Below are 20,050 nucleotides of genomic sequence, written 5' to 3'. Positions count from 1 at the left end.
CATGTTTTTATTGGGGAACATGTTCATGTTTTAAATATTGAAGGGGACGTGAAATCTATACCTAATCACAGAACAATGGCAAAGTAAGAACTGCAACTTTAAGTAGAGATGAGATGTTTAGTTCTTTTATAACCCGAGGGTGTTTCTTGATCCTCATTAATTGTTAAAATAAAAGTTTATTATGTTAACTGCACATCGAAGTTACTCCCAGGAGCAGCTCGATGCACAAAAAAGGGAGCTCTTGAGAAGCAATAAAAAAAAATCGTATGAGCTCCTTAAGAGAATTGTGAGAATTTTAAGTACATGTACACAGTACATGGGGGCTCTGGCTCTAAAGAATTTCACACATAGTTGCTGAGATTGTCTGACATACAGACATCGTTACCATACAACGTGTTTGGTAGTGACTTGGGAGACATAACAAGTAATGAGCTCTCAAACTTGAGACACAGTTAATATTACTACGAAGGATAAAATGTTCTGACATACCTTGTTCTAAAATGTGGCGTTCACAAATATTAGTACTAGTAAATAATCTATATATTTAAACTTTTTAAGATCCTCTTTTCCCATGTGTTACCCATTTAATGTTATTTATACTGCTCTGATAACAACATGTATGTTGGACTGAACTCACTGTCAGGTTTCTGAAAGAGAACATAACAATGTGTTATTAACGCACATTAGTTTTATTTTTTTAATCATACTGTACATCCAAAATAAACATTTCATAATCACGATTAAAACAAAAATATTGCATTCTAATTTAACCCATGTAATCATTCAGGTGGTAGATATTCAACATACTGTATGAGGGCATGCCAACAAATACATTATCTTTCTCTCACATTTGGCCATTTTATACAACACTTGATTTTGAATTAAAAACCTTTTAATTCAAAAAGCTCCTCAAAAACATCTTTTCTGATCTTCTTTCTTTTATGTTTTACCCACAGCTCCCCGTATGCCCTAAAGAAGCAAACTCATAATTATGTCTCTTAAGATTATGAAACAAAGTCACATCCTCGCTGACATTTACTGCAAGGCTCTTGGTTTTAGGCACCGATTCTATTCATCATGTATTAATACACTATGCTTGCACACAACAAAAAACAATCTGTTCAAATGCTAGATTAGGATACATCAGATAAATCTGGTGAATGTTAATTCAAAGGATGACAGTGATTATTATACACACTATCAGTCAAAGATCATTGAACACCCTATATTCTGCATTTGTTTATGATTTGATCATGACAAATATGGTTTTGTTAAAACCTTAAAACAAAATAAGTGGTTGTAATCAGGAAATTTAGAAAATATTGGAATATTGAATGTTATTGGAAACAAGAAGGGCACTCTGAGAGCACAGACCTCCACCAAAGCCAAATGCCCTGTAACGCAACGTTAAAGAAAGTAAAAAATGATTTGAATATCTGCCCTATAATTCAAATCCGTTCCAAAGTAAAATGGATTCTTTCGTGGCCCATGCTACAACATTTCGCCAAGTTTCATCAAAATTGAGTCAGTAGTTCTTCCATAATTCTGCAGACCAATGCAGAAACGTTACCAAAACCATGACCTTTGGCAGATGTAATAAGATTACAGAATACATTTTGTATGCTCATGTTTGACCTCGAGATTATTTTAGGAACATCTACCTGAGAACCCATTCAGCTCAGTCAAAACTGCACGAGGCAAATCAGAAAATGTTTACACTTGAAATCTCTCTAGAAATTTTTAAAACTAAGCACAGTTGAAATACGATGAAGCATGGTTACTGCTCATTTTTCACATTTTCTTTTAGTCAGTCTGACTTTGGTGGATAGTTTTGGAAAAATATAACATTTCAAGAAGAGCCATTATGTTTTTCTAGTTTGAACAAATGGAACTTGAGATCAAACCTTTGTCTTGACAGTATTTTCTTGCCTGTCTGTGTCCTGAGCAGTCAATTTGTGCCCACGATCACTGCTGAGTGTCACGATGGGGCACTTCACAGATTTACACAAAGCTTTGTTTACTCGGCATGAAGAGAATGACTCTGTAATTCTATCATGACTCCTCAAACACACGAACTTTCCACATCTGAGACCATTTTTAACTGCAAGCAAAAATGTTTTCCCCCAGGACAGGACACTTTTCTAGATGCCCATTTACTGCCATGCTAAACAATCATTTGCGTTCTGGCATTTTTAGGGAGACTTCATTTTATGTTTTGCATGTACTTCACCCTAAAATGTGGTGCAAATGAATGTTATTATTGAATAGTAATCGGAACAGTTTAAATCTTCATATCCAGCAGCCTTTGTTAGCAAGCTCTCAAATCTTAACAAAGTCCTTAATTAGTACTTGACTAAAGTCAAGTGCCCTTGAAAATGTGAAGACACTTATCTATATGTGTTAAAATACAGAAAAAGTGTACACATAATAGTTTTGTGCTTAAGGTGTCTTATTACAGTGAACAAGACTTTGAACATCTCCTAGATTATTTTCACTAAAATAAAAGTCACACACACACAATTAAATTCAGTTTGACCTGTGCCTTGCCTTTAATTGCTAACTTTATTTACAATGCTGCTTGAGATTTAACCAAAAGTGCTAAAATGTAGGGTGTTCAAGAACTTTAAAGGGCAGTGCATTATGCATTCTTCATAAAAGTGAAATTAAAGTCAAATCAGAAACAATTCCACTCATGTTCTGCCTTAAGACTTCCCAAAAATACTTACCTTGCAGTATAAAATCTGGTTAGGGCCAGCTGGTCAGTCAGAAGTTCATACAGTACAATCAACAAGTCCTGTTGAGACTGATACTTCTGGCCACAGTTCTGATTGTAATAGTTACTAATTAATACACAGTATTCAGGGAGAGAGGAACCCTACTTCTGTTGCCATAGGGCATCATGGGAGTCGAGCAGCTACTGCGTGGATCGGTATGGATTTTGAAGTTGTCACCAGCCGGCGGGCTACAGTTTTCCTGGACTGCTGTCACAGAGAGAATCCACTGAGCATGAAGGCTGCATGTAAAGTTTAATGCAATGTTAGCCTGACCGGAGGAGTCAGAGGAAATCCAGAGGCAGCACACCATGGATTAGCCGAGAAGCAGAGGAGCACGCGAGATGTGAGCCGGGGAAGAAAACAGGGATGCACTCATTGTTTATCACAGCGAGGGATCCTGGCTAGCCACTGGGACCCAGCTGCAGCCTCTCCTGCTTATGCTTATCCAGCCACTGTAAGATCTGCTGCTTGAGCTCCTCGTTTGGCCTGATCTGGTCCATGGTTAGAGGACTGCGGTTGAAAGGGTCTGTCTGGTCACTGCGAGGAGGACATCATTAGTTAATGGTTAATTATGAAACTTCCACACACTGAGTTATTGAGTATACATTTCTTTACATTAATGGTGATTAACTGGGGCTGTCGCTGTGAAGAAGTTTCCCTTGCGGTGATTAAGGGTGGCTCAATAGTGCAACACGACATATTACAGCCATTTTTTGTTGTTTCTGCAAATTACTTATTGGTGGGTATATTGCTTTTTAAGTGACAAAGATGGCGTAGTTTAAAAACAAATGAAATATTTCAATTCAGAACCCAGAAGGTCAATGAGGAGCGCAGCCTTCTGTCAGCTGAGATGCTATGATACACAATATATATGGAAGTAAAACCAGGGTTCCAACACATTTTCTCTGACAAAATTTTTAAACTTTTTCATTACTTTTTAGGGACCCATAATAAAAAAAAAGCCCCACTTGCCCAGCGTTTTTCAAGCATATCAGACCTAAACTCTATTCAAACATAATTTCAGCCAGCTGGCATATATGGAGGGAGAGACAGAATGCGGGAATAACATGAAGACACGTACATGATGGTAAACAAAACGTTGTCACACATCGACGCATATTAGAGCTAAGTTACGTCAACAGCTTCAGAAAACAAATTTGCTGTTATGTTACATTACGTTGAAGGTCATCCATGGAAGATTGCTTTAACAATTTCATTACACATAGCAAAATTCCATGACCTTTTCAAAACTTTCAAACATTTTTACTAATTCCATGACTTTTCCAGGTCTCCAATGGCTGTGAATACACTGTAAAACTGTTGGCACAAGGGAGAGTACTTGCTCTGGATGAAGGAAAGACAGAAGCACGTAGGGAAAGAGGACGGACTCTCCAGTCTATGTGAGTTCAGTGTTAATTTCTCTTCAATAGTTGTTGTTGTTAAGTGATAAGATGGTTAAACTTTGTGGTATTTGTCCTGCTCTTTCTCCACTGTGATTGGACGGATTGGTAAAAAGGGACCGTGATGAGCAGCTGCAGCATATTACCTTACATTGAATATTTTTAAACTCTGTGCGAACAGTAAAACAAAAAAAACGCAAATGAGGTGCGCTAAAATAGACGCTCAGCAACTCATCAAGCAGCTGGTGTTTGTAGCATAGCATCAATATGCAGCACTCCCTTTGTGAAAAAAAGGGAACTTAGTGGTTCGGCAGGTGCTTGCCATCCCCTGCGGCTGCTTTGTCAATATTGTGATTATCACAACAGCCCTAATCAGATCACAAATCAAATGACAACTAAGACACCAATATCACAATTTCTTTGCCTATGGGAAAGAAACACTGTAATGATCAAAATCATCTCAAGAGAAGTTTGGTGCTTCGTAGGAAGTAACTAACCTGAGGAGATGCCTTGCTATAGTGGAGCGGTCAACTGTGACATTGGAGGAAGGAAGAAGAACGGGATCGAGCATCAGGGTGGACATGATGGGATCCAAGAACTCATCTGGTGCGTCTGCATACGTCTCCTCCTCCTGCTGCTGTCTGTCTGCATGGGACTAAGACAAAGCCACAATGAAACTTTTTGAGTGTTTCCACCTGTATTCGCTACAATGAAAACTACACAGAATCATAAAACAAAGACTTATATAGTACATTCTAGTTTAATCTGGCAAATAGTTTTAGAGTCAAATGATACCTTTATTTTATCAGCAAGGAGTCCAAAAGCCACAATCATGTCCCCAGGCTTGTTTATCTTCTTCAGTACCCTAACTGTTTGGGAAAAGAGTGTAGGAGAGTACGATCGTCCATCCTTTGGGACTGTAGCACAGAAATTCTCTTCATCACTGCCAAAGACACACAAAAAACTTTTTTAAAAAAATTGGAAACAACTATAGTGATCAGCAATATGCCACAGTTTCCTTATCCAGAGGATATGGACCCAATGAAAGATTGAGATTAAAAAAATAAATCAAAAAAAGACTGCTACATGTATTTTATGCAGGTAATTTTTTGTATTGTTAACAGTTTTACCAAGAATAGTGTCCCAAACATACCCCAGATTCAGGTAGATGGTGCAGATGTCAGAAACAAGCTGCTGGGGCTTGAAGTCAAATTCACTGAAGTCCTTGACTTTAAGGGCACCCATCTTAGGACCAACTAAGTGCTGCAGAAAGTAATTCAGCATGGAGATGATCCTCTCAGCCAGGAAGGGGTGCACAAAGATCCCCTTTATCTCTGCAAATGAGGAAAATGATAAAAGAAAAACACACAGGATCGATGAAGACCAACATTAAATGGCTGAATCAATATGAAAAATCTGATCTGTTCTGCCTGACCTGATGTGAGGAAGGCCAGTGTGCCGATGGTCTCATTAGACATGATGTTGTGGAAGCGTCCCAGCTGTCCAAACATCTGCAGGCTCGACTCCTTCTCTCTTCGGGCATCAGGGGCCAGGCCCTCCCACTCCCCTCGATCCCGCTCTAGCTGCAGGACCTTGATTTTACTCAGGTACTACAACACAAGGAGATATTTACTTTTTGTTGAACTAATGAAATAGTCAGACAGTCTGACTCAGATTAAAATAAAAACAACAGCTAAAATAAAAAACATCTCATTGGTCTTGAGAATTTAAATCAAAATTTGGCAAGCAAGTTTATATTTGACAAAATCTGAGCCACATTTCTAGGGCTGGACCCAAATATTTGGTTATTCATTTATTGAGCAGGTAGTCTGTTTTCGATTTAGGGACTCAGATATTCTTTTTTTTTTGCAGATGATGAAGGTCATTTGAATGTTTGTGAGAAGAAAATAAATAAATATGTTTCTATAAAAAAGAAAGATAAACTGTTTTGTTAAGTGACTTGAATTGAACATTATTTTATTTATTTTGCTGTTGGATTGCTAAATGTAGATTGCTCTACATCCCTTTTACTTGAGTGGAACAAGCTCTTGCATTAATTTTATTTTGGAGAGACTTTATATCAGACTGTAAAACACAGATTACCAGTTAAGACTGGGCTATTTTTTGTTGGGGAGTAATGCCCTGCAGTATATGACAACTTTTAAAATGTTGTTTTTGATAAATTCATTGTTATATTATTCAAGTAATAAAAAATAATAGATCAATAAAAAAAATTCGATACATTAATCAATTAATAGAAAAAATACTCAATAGATTAACTGATTAATTGAAAAAATAATCGATAGGTTAATCGATAAAACAATCATTAGGTGCAGCCTTTAATAAGTTTATTTGCTAAAAGTTGGTGTAAAGTTTTACATGTATGAATGATCCTACCTGAATGGCCTCATCCAGTAGGAAGATGGCATCGTTCATCAGTAAGTTGAGGAACCTGAGGAACAGAGGGGGGTTCATGGCCTCCAGGTTCTCAGATGCATAGTGCGCCAAATGCTGAAACAAGAGATGACAAACTAAATAAAGAGCACACTGGGATCAATCTGCTTAAATGGATTTTTTTAAGTGGGCTTATGTGAGGTACTTGGTCAGCGTATTACCTACAGCAGATGGCAGTCAGCACACTGTTAGTTAGTCAGTTTGGGGAAGCAGGCAGAAATACCGACACAGAAGCTATGCAATTATACTGCTGTGGATGGGGGCAGCAGCTAAACTTATTTTGGCGACCAAAAAAGGCCCACCTAAAATCATTATAGGTTTAAGTGTGTGCTTAATTTAGAATATTTTCACTGCTTTACCTTTCGGTCAAATAGCAATGTCTGATGGTGAACTGAAGCAGTTATCTATGCTCTCTTCAAAACAACCACACTTCTTTGACAAAAACAGTAATTTTACCTTTCTAGCTATTGGGAGAGCAAACAACATGATTGAGATAGGATTAGGATTTGAGAATTATCAGATACATCCACAAGGAGAAAACGCCAAACACAGAAAACAGAATTAAACCGGTTTCTCATTACCTTGATACTCTCTCTGTAGTTATCTTTGCCCCAAATGTACTTAAGGATAGGATACATGGGTCTTCTGTAGTTGAATTTCTGTTCGAACTGATGAGGATCACCTGGAAAAAAGAGAGGAAAACTAAATAAAATCAAACACTGCTACCTTCTATTTGTTTTCACTTTATCCACCTTCTCTCCTTATCTTGGTGATTGTCTTGAACACACACAGCTGCGCACACACAATACAACCTCTTCACCGGACTAGAAAAAAAACCCCAATGAACCCAAGAGTCAACTTTTACATTTATATTGTAAATGCAACCTTTAAACATGTTTGTTGTACCCTTTTTTATGTGTACATACTTGGGACGGCACCTGTTAAGCAATCCATGGATGGAAATGTGGCTTTTTCCAACACAGCTCAATGCTGCTTCCATTTACAACCACCAGTAGCAAGTCAAAACTTATGAGGAATACAATACCTGTGAATTCAATGTCTACAAACACAGTGATGAGGGCCTCGGCCAGCTGAGGCGCGTGTCTATAGGAACAGAAGACTCTCTCTCGCTGGTACACGATTGGCTGAGCAGCACCAGGAGCCACCGGCTCCATGTGGGGCATCACCGCCTCTAAGACCTCTGCAAGCTTTGCTCTTAAATGAGGGTTCTTCATTCTGTTGTACACAAAGGACAGGAGGGAATAAATCAAAAAATCCAAGACCAAGTGTCCAAGTGCCTCACAGTTCTTCCTTTCAACAGACCACGATCTCTGACATGATTGATCAAGTCACATACCTCTCTACGTTACCCATGAAGACAGTGATGAAGTTAAGGATCTGTTCCAGACTTTCTGCAGAGGTCTCCAAAACGTCGTCTGCAAATCGACGCAGGAAGATGAAAAAATCCCCCAAGTTCTCTGCAAAGAACTCTGACAAAAAAAGGCACACTTAAGTAATGACTATCATATGAAGGAATGTTCAGCATGAATGAATAATCTTACTACAGGCATTTAACCACTTCCTTGCATGCACAGCTGCAGTCATTTAAAACATTTCATAGTATTGGATAATAGGGTAGCAACAGTATGAGAATTTCATGATACGATAACCGTCTCAGAAAATATCGCAGTTTATTACGGTATGACAGAATTACTATTTAAATCAGTTACAATGACCCAAATAAATGACACCAGAAGGGTTTGGGTTTTTTTTGATTAAACAAATGTTACTTACTATAATTGAAACCTAAACTATTTCTTTAAAAATGAAAGTATGTGAAAATACTGAAAATAGCAAAAATAAAGGTAAGATTTTCCCTCCAGCTGTGGGCTGTTTTTTGTTTTTGTTTTTAATACTGTAGTTTGGTTAATGTACACTGTATGTTAATGGTACCTTGAACCTGTATACCGCTGTGGCCCAATTGGCTAAATATAAAACCCAAAGTTAGTGATTTAAATATCAGCTCAAATGGTATTTAAACTGACATTTTTCACTTGACCTGAGCTTGAGCCCAGCAACATTTTAACATTTTATAAACTCATTAATAAAAAGTGAATTTTAATAATAAAATGGTCTAAAATATCATTAACTACATACTGCCAAGGTGTCACATCATCAGAGGGGGAAACGCTGTTACATTCAAATTACGTTTCTATCAATTATGTGGCATAAAACACTGTTCTACTTGCTCCAATGCGGGAGGTAAAATGATGATGAAAATTGAATAAACCTGACCCAATTCAAGCCTAAGAAAGTTAAGAGGAATTACAGTTTACACACCCCTGAACAACAATTAACAATCAAAGCTAAAGTTGGCCTTTCTGTTTCACTGTATTTGTAGTGGAAGATCTGACCTACCTGGTACGTAGCAGAGCATAGTATTCTGTAGGGAGGGCAAGGGGAAACTGAGTGCTACATGTTCAGGCCCCTGGTTCCCCATACTAAGCTGCACCAGCAGAGCAGCGGTGGAGGCTTGGAGGTTAAGGCAGCATTGCAGCATGGCAGGCTGCGTGGTGGCAGCTTTGGTTGACAGGTAAACAATCATCAGGCGCTCAAACTGCTCCAGGAGCTGCTCCGTCATCGGGTTGCCTGTTCGCTGGGCCTCCTGACACGTCACCTGGAGCCGGTGGAGAGACTGGTTCATCTTCACCATCTGCTCATGGAGTCTGCACATGCATGTTATGCATGCGCACAGGTGCATGGGCACAAACAGAACAAGACAATAAGGGTTAATGCTGACATATGGTGCAAACATAAGGAGCATGCAGTGCATTTCAGTGATACAGATTCTCCCTTTTTATGTATGTTGTGTTGATGACTGTATATACCTGTGAAAGCCGAGATGCAGGGTGAGCTGCGTGAGGATGAGGTTTTCAGTCAGCAGGCTGTAGGACTGTGCAGACTCCACGGGCTGCTGAGGGGGCACAGGGATCAGACAGGTTTCCTTGTCGAGACCTAGAATAAAACATCACGGATCACTGAGTCATTAAAAGTCAAGCACACTCTTAGAAAATCCTGCTATTTAAAAACTGCTACAAACTGACATACAAAACTTAAACAAACACCAGGGCTGCTGCATTAATATCAATACTGAAAGATAATGAAATGCTGTATTAAAAATGGTCAAAGAGAGGAGTTATAGATGCTCATATTCACATATATTATTAACCTGTTGCATGCACATTGCGATTGCGCCTCTCTTCTTCGCTCAGCTCTTTGAGGGCGCAGTAGGTGGGGTTAAAGGTTAGCAGTTTGGGTGACCGTGGCCTGCAGAAGGGCTGGCACAGCTTCAGCAGTGCTGCACCCAAGTTTAAGAAGAACGCATCTGATGCATACATCTGGAAGAAGATCTCTGGCATCTGATTGGCCCATATCTTGGCCCGACCAGCGTTAGCCTGCAGACAGTTGCCCAACCACGAGAGCAGCAAGTGGCGCATCTCACCAGATCGTTGCAGCAAGTTTTTCAAGATTTGGTAAAGCTTGTCATGAAAGTGACCCATGCACTGCAACACAAGGGGAGTAAATATCATTAGCACAGAGACATCTGTAGTTTGAAAGTCACTACATGGTTTAAAGAGCCAGTTTGTAAGATTAAGGGGGATTTATTGGTATCTAAAGGTGAGGATTACAGATTGCAACCAGCTGAAACTTCTCATGGTTGGAATTCCTTCAGGTTTCTTTGTTCAGGAGGTTTTTCCCAGCAGACGAATTATCCCCAGAGGTCTCTCCCTCTCCAAAACAAATGGACCAGGTGATTTAAAACAGTAAAAACACTGAATAAAGCAGTTTCACTTTAAAAAATTAGTTTTTCCATCACTGCTGATAGAAATACTAGTACAGTTGCTGACGTGACAATGTAAAAAACGTGAATGGGCCTATCTAGAGCCAGTGTTCGGCTTGTCGACTCTGGGCTACTGCAGAAACATGGCAGTGCAACATGGCATTTCCATGTATGAGAACCTGCTCCTTATAAAATGCTCATTCTAATGTAACGAAAACACAACGATTCTTGATCGTGATCAGGGAACACTTATATTCCATTTTTGCCATATATCCCCCTAAACCCTACACACTGGACCTTTGATTTCTAAAAAATTAAAAAATAAAAACAAAACAGCAACATCGAATTACAGAAAATCTCTTTACCTGGTGGACGTTGGCCTCCTGGACCTTGGTCTCCTGGGCGCTGGAGCGGGAGGGATTCAGGAAGTAGCCATGTCCCTCCACCACACCTGGGGTTTTCAACAAGCAGGAGATACTGAGCACTGTTCCCAGCAGGGTCTTCTGGTACTGCAAACCATTAGCTGGGTCTTTGGGCTGAATGTGTTCCACCAGTACCTGAGACAACAACAACAACAGAAAAGAACAACTGTGTCGTTTTGTAAAGCTGGGGGCACTAAAATAACAAACACTAAAGGGTTTGGTAAGCACTTTGAAATATTATGCCATCAGTGTATATGTCATTATGATTATGTAATTACTGTTTATTACCGTATATTATTTGATTAGCAGCGGGCACTAGGGTCGGGTACAAAACGTAGTACTTTAAAGAATCACCCTTCAGTACCAGTGCCAAATTTTCTAATGCACCTGGGTGAGAAAATTGGGTTCAGAAAGGAGGCAGAGGTGCCGTAAAATGCCCCAAAACTGGGCAGCAGGCCACAGAGCTCCGTCAGCTTCCTATCGAGCTGAAACTACCACTGCAGCACCGATAGTTTCCATCTTTGTGATTTCTTTATTTTTTTTTATTTTAGAAATACCCTGGTATGCTGTTTATGATTAGATTTTTTAAATTACATATTTATTCCACATGCACAGACACATGCATGTGATTAGAAAAGAGCAGAGGAACAGAATCCAGCTTGTTCAAAAATTACATTTTTGCCATCACAGGAAGAGTAAACTACCAAAAAAGGAACAGTTGGGTACCAATACTCAGATACTGGCACTTCTACCAGAATGGTACCCAATCCTTTGGGCAATGAATTTAATAGACGTTGTAAGTGGAGGTAAACATTTGCAAAACGTCCCTGTGTGTCTCCTTACCTTGGCAATATCTTTGTTGTGGCTGAAGTAGAGCAGAACATCCAGGTAAGAGTAGAGAAGAGGCTGGCACAGGTCCATGTCTTTGATACGTCCCTGGAAGATATCAAACACTGGTACCATCACCTCCTCGAAGGTGCGCACCTCCTGGTCGGAGAGCAGGCCAGCAATGACCTCCTCCACAAACTCAACCACCTCCTCTGGTTCTGAAACACAACGACTTTGTAAGAAACTGAGAGGAGCAGACTCAAAGCAAAGCTTTACCAAAGGCAACAAGAGAACTAACACATGAGAAAAGAAACCATTGTGAACCTACGTGCTCCACTGAAAGCTTCCAGGAGAAGGTCCAGAAGCTGTTCGTAGATATTCTGGCTGATGTAGATCTCTGGGGTGAGCAGAACCGTCCGTGTGTTGGAAACTGTCAGGTTCTTACAGCGAACAGCAAACGGCAGTAACTTCTCCGGTACCTTCTTAACCTGATGAACAGATAGTCAAGTCACAGAATTGTGCAAACGTATGGGTTATTTTTCAGTTCCAATCATCGATTATAGTCCAGAAACAGTAATCTCTTCAGTAATCTCTGAAAATGGTGCATCAAAGTGCTACATATACAGTCTAGCAGGGAAAAAAAACCCACCTCTTTTTTGGCTCTCTGGTAACAAGCAAAAAGGTAAGGGATGGCACACTTCTCTCCAGCATCACGGTCAGCGGAGAGGTTAACAGCACTGCATGATGTCATGTAGATGAGGTGGTTTCCTGGCTCTAGTACCAGCAGGCGGTTAAACAGAGCCTGGAGGACACATATCAGACCAAGTAAAACATTTAGTACATCTGCTTACTCACCCATACATTTTCTAAGCATCTAGTTTGTAATGCAATCCCTTAGATTTCTGTATCCATATCTTACATAATGTATCCATGAATGGTGTTTTTGGCACTGTGTAGAGGAGGGGATTCCTCCTGAGCTAAATAACACTCCAAAGTTAGGCTAAATGTTGGCGATGGAAAAACGGCATGGTCATTTCACAGCGGTCCCTTGACCTCTGACCTCAGGATATCTGAATGAAATGGGTTCTGTGGGTACCTATGAGTCTACAGACATCCCTATTTGATGCTCATCCCATGCAAGTTTTTTGCTGACATTTGATTCCTAATCAAGACAATCCAGTAAGAATTCCTTTATCTTATCAATATGGACTTCAAAACTGTTTTTAATACAAACTATTTCAATTGAAGACATGTAATTAAAATGTGATTCATTGCAATTAACCATTGAAATTCTGTGATTATTTGCAATTAAAACAGTGATTTGTTTGACAGCCCTAATTAAAATACTTTGTTGACGTCTGACCTGCTCTATGTTGTCCATGTCCAGCCAGTCCTGTCCATCCAGATCTGCAGCCATCTCCTCCAGGTAAACACAGCGAGGGGGGATCCCATTACCTCCCCTCAGACTGGGGTCACCTAGGGGTTGAATAAAGCCAGGGTCCTTAAAATAAAGTCTGCTCAAATCACATAATCATGTAACAACCCAAGAAGCTTAAACAACTCCGAGCATGAATGCTGGATTACTTGTAGTTGAACAATAAATCAGCTGCATTAATGCCAACATTAGAATAAACAAGACACAGGATTGAATGCACAGCATGTATTTTCTGTGGTTTATTTCAGACTGAGGTAGCAGAGGAATTCATTACTATGTGAAAACAGGGGGGCTTTTAGCCTCCATTTCCTGATCATGACTCATCTCCAGGCGGTCTCTGTGGCGGAGAGACCGAGCCAACTCACAGCGAGACTTCAGTGTCTGCAAGGTCTTTGCATTGTCTTAAGGGTGGTGAGTCATTTGTTGCAGTACTTACTGGAAATTTAAAAAGTGACTCTCAATCCAACAATTCCACTAAGGACAACAGAACAGACTGTGCTACTATTTAGGTACATGATCATGTCTGTATATCTGTCAACCTAATGTTCCTTCCAGATTGAGGTAATAACTGCAGGTTTAAGTGGTTAACTGAGGGGTGTACTAAGCTGGACAGCCAGACTTTCTTTGCATCAGCCTGCAAGACAAAACATAAACCCCCGTCAGAGGTAACAGGTGCCATGATGGTGGTTATGAACCAGATTTTTTCTTTGGTTTTATTTTGTTTGTTTTTTTAGGATTATTTTTTGGCTTTTTGCCTTTATTCAGATAGGCCATCTTACAGTGTGAAAGGGAGCATGAGAGAGAGGGCGTGACATGCAGCAAAGGAGTACAGGCTGGAATCGAATCTGCGACCGCTGCGGCGAGGACAAAGCCTCAGTACATGGGCCGCTCTACTAGGTGAGCTACCGGGCCCCCCCATAAACCTGATTTGTTAACCAGGTTTTTCTTCCTCAGGCTTTGTGGGTGTTTAACATCATATGACTCTACTACCACATAAAATGGAACGATCACATGCCTCTTACTTCCACCGATGAAGAATATAAAAACAAAGTTTAACAGCAAATGGTAAAACTGTAGCTGTGTATGAGACAAGAGAGTCTAAGACAAGTGCTGGCAGAAAATGAGTTAGTGTGTAAATTTGTAAGATAATATATTTATTTTACCACTCGGTGCACTTTATTCCAAACATGACAACTGCGGTTTCAACAGCTCTTAAACTTTAAATTTAACACAACAGATTCAAACTTCATACTCAAGAACTGTATTAAGGTCTGACACTGTCCCAAAATGAAGGATACGTGGAAATCAATTTAGTTTTGCAGGAGTGAAATTAATTTTATTGATTGAATAATATCTGTGATGCTCTATGAGCTACGCAGCACACCATATTCTTGCTCAGATGTTCTGCATCACAAACTGAAAGAATAGGTTCCCATGACGAAGCAAGCATGCAGTTTGCGATTAGGTGATGTCATGTCTTAGTTAAATTAAGTTAAATTAGATTGTTCAACAAATCTGCATAGATTACTCATTCTCTCTAGATTTTTGCAAATATGATGACAGCATTTCAATTGAAGCAATCACTTCTCAGTGCATGATATTTTGACCAAGACGGCAGAGTTCAGCAACTGCAAAATCGTTCTTCCTCCTTTAAGTGCCGTCATCTGGCGTGCCATAGATGTAGTTGGAGGGAGGTAGAACTACATGGTGGCTTTTGGGTAGCCAGGGGGCAACTAGGTGTTGCTTGGGAACAGAACTTCATGTTATCTTTGCTTGTATTGCAAACCAACTATGTTTTGGAAGGCATCCCAAAATATGAGTGCAGAGGATGTTATAGGCGAGGATACATTTTACAGTGCTTTGGCTGACTCAGATATTCAGCTGGATTTATTCGAGCCAGAGGACACAGCTGTAAAAATGCAGAAGAGAAACTGATGCTGCATAAGAAGATACGGTTGCAGAGACCCTACAGAACCTGAGCTGCCGACAGCAAACACTGACTGCCGGTGTCTTTGCTAAAATTGCCCTTCAATGCCAACAGAAACTGAATCATTCTGCTGCAACGAGAGCCTTAAGAGAGCCTGTGTGTGCGTTACTTTGCATTTAAATTTTATTCCTCACTTGGACAGAGGCGTGCTGAAGAACTTCTTCAGCATCCAAAAGATAAACTGGAAAAAAACCGCCAAGACCAGCAGGGCCGAGAGGGTAGGTGAGTGAGTATTTTTATCACCTAAAGCCATTTTATTGAGTTGCATCTTAGCAAAATTCTCTGAATTACTTAAGCTGGGCTTTTATGGCAAAAGGTAAAAAAAACAGGAGGGGTAAAACATTAATGCACTTTGTGGAAAATTTGAAAAATAATAGTGTAGTCTGAACCTGGTTCGGACTACGAAGCCTGTGTGCTTTTATTTTGTTATATGCTGAAGTATTGATGCAACTTATAAACCTCATCTAAATTATGTTTTGGCCAAAATGGTAATATCTATAGCCTAGTAGGCTTATAGCTATGGGTGTCAGAGGCTTACGTGCAATGCATCCTGGCATGTAGTTCTTCAGTAAGCAGATTATCTTTTCTCAGCCAATAAAGTGTGCACTGAGGAGTTCACTGTTTCAGTGGACTACATTTACCATCAACACTAGCTGGACATCCACATAAAAGGTGTATACATATATACATATTGATGGGTCCTACACATGTTTAATAGGCTTGAGTCCTACGCACAGATGCTGCATGAAGGGAAAATATGTTATAGATCAAAGTCTGTTTTTTTTCCTCTTTTCACTTACTGTTGTCCAAAGTGATAAGAAATATTCGCTGGATCATGTGATTGACATTGAGCTGTTCACACAGCTCCTGCCGGGACCGGAAGGAGCGGCTGATCTCTGCCACGGAGTCGTCATTATCATCAACGCTGTCTGACACAGAGTTTTCTGACTCTGACTGGCTCTCTCCTGAGTCCTCCACTGTGATACAAGATACAGAGAGAAACTATGAAACCACATGGATAGATTTAAGCCTGATGTGCTGATATTTCCTTATAATGTCACTAAAATTCTGTTTTAAATGTGTGCATTTTGAATTGGAACTCACTATACTTCTTATCAGAGGACTGCAGTAGCTCTGATAGCTCTACTCACCTGGTGGTTCAGCAGATTGTTCTGGTCTCTGGCCTGATGCAAACTGCCTGGCATCAGCCAGTGAGCTGAAGAGGGCAGCAAAGGGGTTGCAGGAGATGTTCTGGTTGTTGTTGCCCTGGTCTGTCATCTCATTCGGGCTCAACACTCACTCCATCCAAGATCCCAGCCTACAAAAACAATCGGGACAAAACAACTAAGTGAAAATGGAACTAGACTCACATATCCAAATAGGAAATTACTGAGAATGTAGTGTGTATTTCCACATATACATAAAATCAGCCTATTTTGCACGCTTACAGCAAAATGTTGAGCTGCACAACTTCAGCACCTCATCATTAACAGCTGTGTGTGAATGTGTCTTAGGTCTCTGTGCTATTGTCCTTGCTCTGTAGGTGGAGTTGTTATATTGAAAAGGTGATGAACCGTCGGCAAGGCGTCTTTCTCTTTGAGATTTTAAGGCTGTCTGCATCCTTAATATCACATTACTTCCTTCAGGATTTCATGCCCCTTACTATCACCCAGTTCCTGCAGCCTAGTTGACCTAAAAAATCTTAACAGCCATCTTCTGCCTTTCACACTCAAGTCTACTTTTTATACCAGTCTCATGCGCAATTCTGCAGGGGGTTAAGCTAAATCAAGGTATTACAGTATACTGGGGTATTTAGAAATCCAAAAGGTATGATTTTCAATACCATCAAAAATACAGGCGCTGCTTTTTCTGTTTACTAATACAGAGATATTGATGTGATGCAGTGTAGTGCACAGCACACACCACCAGATGTCAGTCTGTGCTGGTGGAACAGGCAGCTGCGCTAATAAAAATAGCAACTGTGGTTGGTGGAGGATAACGTTATAGGGCTAGTAAAAAAGACAAATGCCTCTGCCCCTCTTTGGCTGTATTGCCACATATATCTTCATCTTGAGATGACTTCCTTCCTACTAAAAAAGCAAGTTAGCCACAAAATATATTCAACACATCATTTCTGTTAAGCCTAATGATGTGTCAGTATCCGCTGCAGCAACAAGAGCGCTTATCTCCTGTCTATTCATTATTCTATGGGCCAGTATTTAAGTATTTAAACCCAGCAAGACTTGGCTAATTGTATATCAGAAACAGAGCACTGTATGCAACAATGACATACCTGCTACGACCACTTCTATCACTAGTAGCTTAGCTTTTACATATAGACACCAATGAAGCCTGTTCTGCAGACATTTCCTGTCTCTGTAGCTCACATTTCCTGCATGATATAGGACATGCTCTACTTTTTCCATCTCTTGATGCTGATAACAATAAACTTAAGGATGTTATATTGCTAAAAACAATTAATTGATTATCCAATTAGTTAATGGCCAAAAAGATTAATAAGTAAATATTTTCATAATCATTTTTGTGACTTCTTTTCTAAGAAAAATGGGTAAAAAAATGTATCATTGGTTCCAGCTTGTCCAGTGCCAGGATTGTCTGACTTCTTTCCATTTTACAGAGATACTGTAGACGACTGTAGAGACACTGAACGAAATATCTTTGAGTTTTTACTGTTAGTTGGACAAAACAAGTTGTCTGAAGAACTTTGGGCTTTAGGACATTGATGGACATCTTTTGAAGACCAAACCAATCAATCAGTTACTATAAAAACAATCATTAGACTAATCTATATTGCAAATAATTATTAGTTGCAGCTCTCTTTGTTTTCCTCTCCTTCTCTCTCCATACAAGCTCAACACTGGACTGAATATAAATGTCTTCTTTTTGCTGCCCAATCCTGAGTTTCACTCTTGATTTACTTTCTTCCACACTTCACCAACTAGTATGTTCATTACTGATTAATCTGGAGATTATGTTCTTAATTAAGCAAACCAAATTTATTATATAGCACATTTCAGCAAGAGGACGATTCAAAGAGCTCAACATAAAAACAAATCAAAAGCACCAAGAGATAATGCAAAAGAAACACATTATAAAAGGACATTTAAATGCAATTACTCATATTTAAAGTTTCAAGGCATTAAAAAGTACAAAAATAAAAGTCACAGTGCAGTGTAGGAAATCAATAAATATTTGATTTTTGTTTTTGATGTGCGCGCTTGTCAAAGTAATTTCTTTCCTCTATAATGTTCTTTATTTTCTTTTCTTTTTAAAAGCCTCCTGTGGATAGGTGTTGCAAATCAGCGAGTCGATACAAACTCTAAACACAGGGCAAATGGTCCTTGTACATAAACATAAATTGCTAATGCTGCTGTTATGTCCAAATGAAATAAACAATAACTTTAAACGAGACATCGAGCTGGATACCTTCTTTTGCTGCCTGATCCTGATGTTTCACTCTTAATATACTTTTTCCACGCTACGCTGTTTTCCTCCTACGACATTAGAAAGTTGTTGTCATGACATTCAGAGAAATGTGGATCAATAACAGTCGTGCTGACAGCTGCTTACGGGGCAGTGAGCATATGAGCTGGCTGTCATTATCGGTCAGTCGTGTGTTTGATCAGGGCTCACCTCTTTAACGTGTTGTCACGGTTACCCATCAGCTCAGCACCTTACAGTCACACTCGTGTCACTTTGTAGAGCTAGCTTTCCAACTATTACGCCATTTCAAAAGTTTCACATCAGCCGTGGAGCAATTTAGCAGCAGCTTAGCGACTTGACGCTAGTTAGCTAACTAGCTCGGGTTAGCTAGTAGCACTGACCGTCCTGCATCGGGGCTAGTTAGCTGGTTAGCTAACAAGCTAAGCTGTCATGGGGTCACCACGACTCTATTTCAGCATTGATTTCACAACCTATTGTGTCGATCTCGTGTATTATCAGTCTAAACGATGTATACAAACGATAAATAGGGCTGTCGTACCTGTTTTGACGGGAAGAAGTGTGTGTTTTTGATTTAAAAAAAATGCCTCTACGAAAGCAGTGGTAGTTCCTCTGTAAACTGAAATCGTAAACGTCATCAAAACGGGACGGAGCGTCTTCTTTGCTGAGTAACTTTTACAAAACATGAAAACATTATTTAAAACGGTTAAATAAATCAACCTCTCTGTGTAAATGTATTAAAACTAGTGAGCATATGCAGCTCAAAATAATATTTATAAAGATAAATCTAATATTTCCATCGTTTAAAATCGATTCGTAGTAAATATTTGTGGAAATAGTGTTTGGCAGTTATGTAAGAAGGAAGAGAAGCCTCAGAAAAGATGCATCTACCTTTATTAATGAATATATGATTGATATTTTTATGCGATACAAACTTGACATTGTTTCTTTTAATGGGTATTGCATCATATATCCGCTGTTCACGCTCCAGTGACTGCAAACCTATTTTTAAACTGGACTTTATGTCATTTAAAATAATCTTTTTATCTTTGCGTCTCTCTGCGTCTGCATTTTTGCTTTTTTTAATGGTGATTTTTATTTTAAATATTTTAAATAATTTTGTAATTGAGTTTACCTTTTATATCTTATCTCCTTACTCCTTCATTGTAAATCTATATGCTTATGAACACACATATGAAAACAGACATTTATCATGACAGCCAATACTTATGGCAAACATAAGACATAAGTTATAGAAAAAATATTAATATGATGTGAGATAAACATATGATGCATGTATAGTATTATGCATGCATATCCATGTTTACATCCACACCAAATGTAAGTATTGAAGCCAATGCAACAAAAACAGCATGAGAATAAGACTTACTGTCTAAACAAACAGCAACTATAACTTCAGTTTTTACAGTTTCTGGCCATGATAAAT

The 20,050-nt window shown here is 39.3% G+C and overlaps 1 protein-coding gene across 2 annotated transcripts; it reads right to left on the bottom strand.

Moving 5' to 3' along the window:
• Positions 1–670: 670 nt before the first annotated feature.
• On the bottom strand, positions 671–19,280 carry ube4a (ubiquitination factor E4A (UFD2 homolog, yeast)). 2 transcript variants are annotated; one of them, XM_042486516.2, is made up of 20 exons: positions 19,145–19,280; positions 16,293–16,459; positions 15,942–16,118; positions 13,083–13,195; positions 12,369–12,521; positions 12,048–12,207; positions 11,735–11,937; positions 10,835–11,026; positions 9,858–10,191; positions 9,517–9,643; positions 9,047–9,354; positions 7,986–8,118; positions 7,674–7,864; positions 7,210–7,310; positions 6,572–6,685; positions 5,610–5,784; positions 5,328–5,508; positions 4,970–5,117; positions 4,672–4,829; positions 671–3,311 (listed from the first exon to the last, which is right to left on the bottom strand). In XM_042486516.2, exons 2-20 carry the CDS (start codon positions 16,417–16,419, stop codon positions 3,176–3,178), a joined length of 3,231 nt encoding a protein of 1,076 aa, XP_042342450.1. In that variant the 5' UTR covers positions 16,420–16,459; positions 19,145–19,280; the 3' UTR covers positions 671–3,175. The 2 variants fall into 2 exon arrangements, with proteins under 2 accessions (XP_042342450.1, XP_087935050.1); XM_088078924.1 differs by lacking the exon at positions 19,145–19,280 and adding an exon at positions 18,796–19,048.
• Positions 19,281–20,050: the final 770 nt, after the last annotated feature.

Source organism: Plectropomus leopardus, chromosome 6 (assembly GCF_026936395.1).
Source record: "Plectropomus leopardus strain MGB_pleo_1.0 chromosome 6, ASM2693639v1, whole genome shotgun sequence".
Taxonomy (NCBI): domain Eukaryota; kingdom Metazoa; phylum Chordata; class Actinopteri; order Perciformes; family Serranidae; genus Plectropomus; species Plectropomus leopardus.
This window is presented reverse-complemented; position numbering and strand designations above follow the sequence as displayed.

Coding starts and splice junctions, on each gene's coding strand:
- ube4a (XM_042486516.2), bottom strand. CDS start 16,419: ATGACAGACCAGGGCAACAACAACCAGAACATCTCCTGCAACCCCTTT. Junction 16,119..16,292: donor ACAATCTGCTGAACCACCAG/GTGAGTAGAGCT, acceptor CTTGTATCACAG/TGGAGGACTCAGGAGAGAGC. Junction 8,119..9,046: donor TATGCTCTGCTACGTACCAG/GTAGGTCAGATC, acceptor TTTTTTTGTCAG/AGTTCTTTGCAGAGAACTTG.